At 40.1% G+C, this 8,435-nt stretch overlaps 1 protein-coding gene across 1 annotated transcript in view; it reads left to right on the top strand.

Annotated features, from left to right (window-relative positions):
• LOC139763330 (glutamate receptor ionotropic, delta-2-like) overlaps nucleotides 1-8,435 on the top strand; it is a 135,100-nt gene that overhangs the window by 93,490 nt on the left and 33,175 nt on the right. The window contains exon 7 of the mRNA XM_071689351.1: nucleotides 4,378-4,556. Coding sequence (XP_071545452.1) covers nucleotides 4,378-4,556 — 179 coding nt within the window. The remainder of the gene's footprint in view (nucleotides 1-4,377; nucleotides 4,557-8,435) is intronic.

The raw sequence follows: 8,435 nt of genomic DNA, 5'->3' as shown, positions 1-8,435 counted from the left end.
TGAGCTTGGGAAGTGAGTCAGTTGTTGTTCGCTGATGATACATCCCTGGTGGCTGATTCAAGTGAGAACCTGCAGAAGATGGTGACTGAGTTTGGTATAGTGTGTAAAAGAAGAAAGTTGAGAGCAAATGTGAATAAGTGCAAGGTTATTAGGTACACTAGGGTTGAGGGCCAAGTCAACTGGGAGGTAAGTTTGAATGGAGAAAAACTGCAGGAAGTGTAGTGTTTCAGATATCTGGGAGTGGATTCAGGAGCGGATGGAAACATGGAAGCGGATGTGAATCATAGGGTCCAGGAGGGGACGAAAATTCTGGGAGCGTTGAAGAATGTGTAGAAGTCGAGAACATTATCTCGTAAAGCAAAAATGGGTGTGTTTGAATGAATAGTGTTTCGAACAATGCTATATGGTTACGAGGCTTGGGCTATGGATAGAGTTCTGCGCAGGAGGTAGGATATACTGGAAATGAGATGTTTGAGGACAATATATCGTGTGAGGTGGTTTGATCAAGTAAGTAAAAATAGGGTAAGAGAGATGTGTGGTAATAAAAAAGTGTGGTTGAGAGAGCAGAAGAGGGTGTGTTGAAATGGTTTGGTCACAGGGAGAGAATCAGTGAGGAAAGATTGACCAAGAGGATATATGTGTCAAAGGTGGAGGGAACGAGGAGAAGTGGGAGACCAAATTGGAGGTGGAAAGATGGAGTGAAAAAGATTTTTGAGTGATTAAGGCCTGAATATGCAGGAGGGTGAAAGGCGTGCAAGGAATGAAGTGAATTGGAACTATGTGGTATACCGGGGTCGACGTGCTGCCTATAGATTGAACAAGGGTATGTGAAGCGTCTGAGGTAAACCATGGAAAGTAATGTGGGGTAAGGATGTGGAATGGGAGTTGTGGTTTCGGTGCATTATTACACGACAGCTAGAGACTGAGTGTGAACGAATGAGGCATTTGTTGTGTTTTCCTAGCGCTACGTCGCATATATGAGGGGGAGGGGGTTATTATTTCATGTTTGGTGAGGAGAGATAGGTAGTATGTTTGAGGAAAGGAACCTGGATGTTTTGGCTCTGAGTGAAACGAAGCTCAAGGGTAAAGGGGAAGAGTGGTTTGGGAATGTCTTGGGAATAAAGTCAGGGGTTAGTGAGAGGACAAGAGCAAGGGAAGGAGTAGCACTACTCCTGAAACAGGAGTATTGGGAGTATGTGATAGAGTGCAAGAAAGTAAATTCTCGATTGATATGGGTAAAACTGAAAGTTGATGGAGAGAGATGTGTGATTATTGGTGCATATGCACCTGGGCATGAGAAGAAAGATAATGAGAGGCAAGTGCTTTGGGAGCAGCTGAATGAGTGTGTTAGTGGTTTTGATGCACAAGACCGGGTTATAGTGATGGGTGATTTGAATGCAAAGGTGAGTAATGTGGCAGTTGAGGGAATAATTGGTATACATGGGTGTTCAGTGTTGTAAATGGAAATGGTGAAGAGCTTGTAGATTTATGTGCCGAAAAAGGACTGGTGTTTGGGAATACCTGGCTTAAAAAGCGAGATATACATAAGTATACGTATGTAAGTAGGAGAGATGGCCAAAGAGCGTTATTGGAGTACGTGTCTATTGATAGGCGCGCGAAAGAGAGACTTTTGGATGTTACTGTGCTGAGAGGTGCAGCTGGAGGGATGTCTGATCATTATCTTGTGGAGGCGAAGGTGAAGATTTGTAGGGGTTTTCAGAAAAGAAGAGGGAATGTTGGGGCGAAGAGAGTGGTGAGAGTAAGTGAGCTTGGGACGGAGACTTGTGTGAGGAAGTACCAGTAGAGACTGAGCACAGAATGGGAAAATGTGAGGACAAAGGAGGTAAAGGGAGTGGGGGAGGAATGGGATGTATTTAGGGAAGCAGTGATGGCTTGCGCAAAAGATGCTTGTGGCATGAGAAGCGTGGGAGGTGGGTTGACTAGAAAGGGTAGTGAGTGGTAGGATGACGAGGTAAGATTATTAGTGAAAGAGAAGAGAGAGGCATTTGGACGATTTTTTCAGGGAAAAAATGCAAATGAGTGGGAGATGTATAAAAGAAAGAGACAGGAGGTCAAGAGAAAGGTGTAAGAGGTGAAAAAGAGGGCAAATGAGAGTTGGGGTGAGAGAGTATCATTAAATTTTAGGTAGAATAAAAAGATGTTTTGGAAGGAAGTTCCAGGAAAGACTGAGGGCAGAATGGAAAAAGGTGAAAACAAAGGACGTAAAGGAAGTGGTGGAGGAATGGGATGTATTTAGGGAAGCAGTGATGGCTTGCGCAAAAGATGCTTGTGGCATGAAAATCGTGTCGTGGGTAGATTAGAAAGGGTAGTGTGTGGTGAGATGAAGAGGTAAGATTATTAGTGAAAAGTCCGAGAGAGGCATTAGGACGATGTTTGCATGGAAATAATGCAAATGACTGGGAGATTTATCAAAGAAAGAGGCAGGAGATCAAGAAAAAGGTGCAAGAGGTGAAAAAGAGGGCAAATGAGAGTTGGGGTGAGAGAGTATCATTAAATCTTAGCGTGGATAAAAAAATGTTTTGGAAGGAGGTAAATAAAGTGCGTAAGACAAGGGAGCAAATGGGAACTTCAGTGAAGGGGGCTAATGGGGAGGTGATAACAAGTAATGGTAATGTGAGAAGGAGATGGAGTGAGTACTTTGAAGGTTTGTTGAATGTGTTTGATCAAAAAGCGGCAGATATAGGGTGTTTTGGTCGAGGTGATATGCAAAGCGAGAGGGTTAGTGAAAATATTTTGGTTATCCGAGAAGAGGTAGTAAAAGCTCTGCGGAAGATGAAAGCCGGCAAGGCAAAGGGTTTGGATGGTATTGCAGTGGAATTTATTAAAGAAGGGGGTGACTTTCGCGCTCCTATCAATTAACACGTAATCCAATAACGCTCTCTGGCCATCTCTCCTACTTATATACGTATACTTATGTATATATCTCTCTTTTTAAACAAGATATTTCCTATCACCAGTCCTTTTTCAGCACATAAATCTACAAGCTCTTCACGATTTCCATTTACAACACTGAACACCCCATGTACAGCAATTATTCCCTCAACTACCACATTACTCACCTTTGCATTCAAATCACCCATCACTATAATGCGGTCTCGTGCATCAAATCTACTAACACACTCACTCAGCTGCTCCCAAAACACATGCCTCTCATGATCTTTCTTCTCATGCCCAGGTGCATATTCACCAATAACCACCCATCTCTCTCCATGTACTTTCAGTTTTATCCATATCAATACAGAGTTTACTTTCTTACACTCTATCACATACTCCCACCACTCCTGTTTCAGGATCTTTGATGCACGAGACCGGGTTATAGTGATGGGTGATTTGAATGCAATTGTGAGTAATGTGGCAGTTGAGGGTATAATTGGTGTACATGGAGTGCTCAGTGTTGTAAATGGAAATGGTAAAGAGTTTGTAGTTTTGTGTGCTGAAATAGGACTGTTGATCGGAAATTCCTGGTTCAAAAAGAGAGATAAACATATGTATACATATGTAAGTAGGACAGATGTGTGATCATTATCTTGTTTAGGCAAAGTTGAAGGTACGTAGAGGTTTTCCGATAAGAAGAATGTTGGGGTGAAAAGAGTGATGAGAGTTACTGAGATTGGAAAGGAGATTTGTGTGCGGAGGTACCAGAAGAGATTGAATGCAGAATGGAAAAAGGTGAGAGTAAATGACGTAAGGGGAGTGGGGAGGAATGGGATTTATTCAGGGAAGCAGTGGTGGCTTGCGCAAAAGCTGCTGCGACATGAGCAATGTAGGAGGTGGGCAGATTAGTAAGGGTAGTGAGTGGTGGAATAAAGAAATAAGATTGTTAGTGAAAGAGAAGAGAGAGATATTCGGACGATTTTTGCAGGGAAATAGTGCAAATGAGGGGAAGATGTATGAAAGAAAGAGGCAAGAGATCAGGATAAAAAAGTGCAAGATATGAAAAAGAGGGAAATGAGAAGTAGGGTGAGTGAGTATCATTCAATTTTAGAGTGAATAAAAAGATGTTTTGGAAGGAGGTAAATAAAGTGCGTAAGACAAGAGGACACTTGGGAACATCGGCGAAGGGGGTAAATTTTTCATGGATGGGGTTGTTAGGGAGGTGAATGGAAGAGTTTTGGAGAGAGGGGCAAGTATACAGTCTGTTGTGGATGAGAGGGCTTGGAAACTGAGTCAGTTTTTGTTCGCTGATGATACAGCCTTGGTGGCTGATTCAGGTGAGAACTACAGAAGTTGGTGACTGAGTTTGGTAAAGTGTGTGAAAGAAGAAAGCTGAGAGGAGATGTGAATGAGAAATGTGAATGAGAGCAAGGTCATCAATATTCTGAAGATATTTTCGTATATCTAATTCCTGTTGACCAGATGATGGTGGTGGATGAGGCGCTGAAGAAGGTCTTGGCTGGCGGCTTTTCCTTAATCCACTGGAGGATGTACATCACCGTTATTATTGCCTCCCGTTACACGGATATCCGGGGGCATACTCCTCTCTACATTAGTAAAAACGACGTTCGCATACTGGCTGCCAGCGGATGGGGTTTAAGGTGAGTATGTGATATAGCTGCTCTCTCTGAGTACCTACACAGGTGTACATTTGTTGATGTTCTTTGTGATTGGCCAAAAAATGAGATTTTATAAACATTTCACCCCTTACTTAACAATTTAGTACCTTCCATCAGGTATAATGTTAAAAATGAGAATAATGGTATGTTATCCTTTGTAGAGTGCATGATCCATAGGCACGGAAACAAGGGTAAGTTTAGGATATACAGAAAACCTACCAATGAATCTTTATGTATCCATTATTACTCATCTCAATGTAATAGTCTTGAATTATTATCATTTCAGTCTATGTTCCTTAAGACATTACGCATTTGCAGTCCAGAGTTTATTGATGATGACTTTGAGAAGACATATTTTACTGTATCCAAATTAAAGTACCCTAGATCTTTCATTGCTAAATCCCTTAAGTTGGCAGAGATATCATTTTATAGAGTTACACACAAACCTTCCATTGACACCACGAACTTCTAATTTAGCCCTTTTGTTAATAGGATTACTTTACTTCCCATGGTACTTAAACCCCTTAATGTAGATGTTGCCTTCAGCAACAATGTTACTATAAAGAATATCCCTATCAGGAACTCACCAGAAAGTTCTCCTGGATGCATCTATAAAGTGCCATGTGGAAATTGTCATAACGTTTATGTTGGGCAGACTAGTAAGGATCTTTCTGTTAGACTTAAGCAACATAAATATAGTATAATAACAGGACATGAATGAAATGCCGAGTTAAATCACGTTAAGAACTATGATCATTGTATTGACTGGAGTAATGCCATATCAGTTACTAACTCTAACACCAGTACCACGGGAAATATCATTGAATTTTCTATCATGAAATACACGAAGAAATTTAACCTTAATATTAGTGATGGTCTATACAAATTGGATTATTTGATTTTTGGTAAATTTTGGAAAATAATTCCCATTCTCATCCACATAATAAGCTTAAGATACGCTCGTTTTCTGTCTTGGACAATCTCATGTTTACCAAATGGCATCCTAGCTAAGTCTCTTCTTTGTATATCAACTGACATGTTTCTTTCTTGTTTTTCTCCTGATGATGTGATTACTACACAAAAGTACACTTCGGAATTATCGTGCTTCATATCCCCTTGGACTCATAGGAAAAGAAGAAAAAAATAGAATATATATATATATATATATATATATATATATATATATATATATATATATATATATATATATATATATATATATATATATATATATATATATATATATATATATATATATATATATACATATATATATATATATATATATATATATATATATATATATATATATATATATATATATATATATATATATATATATATATATATATATATATATATATATATATATATATGTGTGTGTGTGTGTGTGTTTGGATCAGGTGTTTGCTTTGAAGAATGTATGTGAGAAATACTTCGAAAAGCAAATGGATTTGTATTTAGCATTTATGGATCTGGAGAAGGCATATGATAGAGCCGATAGCGATGCTCTGTGGAAGGTACTAAGAATATATGGTGTCGGAGGAAAGTTGTTAGAAGCAGTGAAAAGTTTTTATCGAGGATGTAAGGCATGTGTACGTGTAGGAAGAGAGGATAGTGATTGGTATGCAGTCTCTTGGGGATGAGAGAGCTTGGGAAGTGAGTCAGTTGTTGTTCGCTAATGATACACCGCTGGAGGCTGATTCATGTGAGAAACTGCAGAAGCTGGTGACTGAGTTTGGTAAAGTGTGTGAAAGAAGAAAGTTAAGAGTAAATGTGAATAAGAGCAAGGTTATTAGGTACTGCAGGGTTGAGGGTCAAGTCAACTGGGAGGTAAGTTTGAATGGAGAAAAACTGGAGGAAGTAAAGTGTTTTAGATATCTGGGAGTAATCTGGCAGCTGATGGAACCATGGAAGCGGAAGTGGATCATAGGGTGGGGGAGATATCTAAAACACTTTACTTCCTCCAGTTTTTCTCCATTTAAACTAACCTCCCAATTGACTTGACCCTCAACCCTACTATACCTAATAACCTTGCTCTTATTCACATTTACTCTTAACTTTTTTCTTTCACACACTTTACCAAACTCAGTCACCAGCTTCTGCAGTTTCTCACATGAATCAGCTACCAGCGCTGTATCATCAGCGAACAACAACTGACACTTCCCAAGCTCTCTCATCCACAACAGACTGCATACTTGCCCCTCTTTCCAAAACTCTTGCATTCACCCCAGTAGCAACCCAATCCATAAACACATTAAACAACCATGGAGACATCACACACCCCTGCCGCAAACCTACATTCACTGAGAACCAATCACTTTCCTCTCTTCCTACAAGTACATATGCCTTACATCCTCGATAAAAACTTTTCACTGCTTCTAACAACTTGCCTCCCACACCATATATTCTTAATAACTTCCATAGATCATCTCTATCAACTCTATCATATGCCTCCTCCAGATCCATAAATGCTACATACAAATCCATTTGCTTTTCTAATTATTTCTCACATACATTCTTCAAAGCAAACACCTGATCCACACATCCTCTACCACTTCTGAAACCACACTGCGCTTCCCCAATCTGATGCTCTGTACATGCCTTCACCTTCTCAATCAATACCCTCCCATATAATTTACCAGGAATACTCAACAAACTTATACCTCTGTAATTTGAGCACTCACTCTTATCCCCTTTGCCTTTCTAGAATGGCACTATGGAAGGATTCCGCCAATCCTCAGGCACCTCACCATGAGTCATACATACATTAAATAACCTTACCAACCAGTCAACAATACAGTCACCCCTTTTTTTAATAAATTCCACTGCAATGCCCTCCAAACCTGCTGCCTTGCCGGCTTTCATATTCCGCAAAGCTTTTACTAGCTCTTCTCTGTTTACCTAATCATTTTCCCTAACCCTCTCACTTTGCACACAACCTCGAACAAAACACCCTATATCTGCCACTCTATCACCAAACACATTCAACAAACCTTCAAAATACTCACTCTATCTCCTTCTCACATCACCACTACTCGTTATCACCTCCCCATTAGCCCCCTTCACTGAAGTTCCCATTTGCTCCCTTGTCTTACGCACTTTATTTACCTCCTTCCAAAACATATTTTCATTCTGCCTAAAATTTAATGATACTCTCTCAGCCCAACTCTCATTTGCCCTCTTTTTCACCTCTTGTTCCTTTCTCTAGACTCCTGCCTCTTTGTTTTATACATCTCCCACTCATTTGCATTGTTTCCCTGCAAAAATCGTCCAAATGCCTCTCTCTTCTCTTTCAATAATAATCTTACCTCTTCACCCACCACTCACTACCCTTTCTAATCAGCCTACCTCTCACGCTTCTCATGCCACAAGTATCTTCTGCGCAAGCCATCAATGCTTCCCTAGATACATCCCATTTCTCCCCCACTCCCCTTTCGTCCTTTGTTCTCACCGTTTTCCATTTTGTACTCAGTCTCTCCTGGTACTTCCTCACACAAGTCTCCTCCCAAGCTCACTTACTCTCACCACTCTCTTCACCCCAACATCCTCTCTTCTTTTCTGAAAACCTCTACAAATCTTCACCTTCGCCTCCACAAGATAAAGTTGCACCTCTCAGCACATTAACATCCAAAAGTCTCTCTTTCGCACACCTATCAATTAACAAGTAATTCAATAACGCTCTCTGGCCATCTCTCCTACTTATATACGTATACTTATGTATATCTCTCTTCTAAACCAGGTATTCCCAATCATCAGTTCTTTTTCTGTATACAAATCTACAATATCTTTAGCATTTCTATTTACAACACTGAACACCCCATGTACTCCAAACATTCCCTCAACTGTCACATTACTCAT

The sequence above is a fragment of the Panulirus ornatus genome, chromosome 46, assembly GCF_036320965.1.
Source record: "Panulirus ornatus isolate Po-2019 chromosome 46, ASM3632096v1, whole genome shotgun sequence".
In the NCBI taxonomy this organism is placed as follows: domain Eukaryota; kingdom Metazoa; phylum Arthropoda; class Malacostraca; order Decapoda; family Palinuridae; genus Panulirus; species Panulirus ornatus.
The sequence above is the reverse complement of the archived record's forward strand: the minus strand, read 5'-3'. Positions and strand labels throughout refer to the sequence as shown.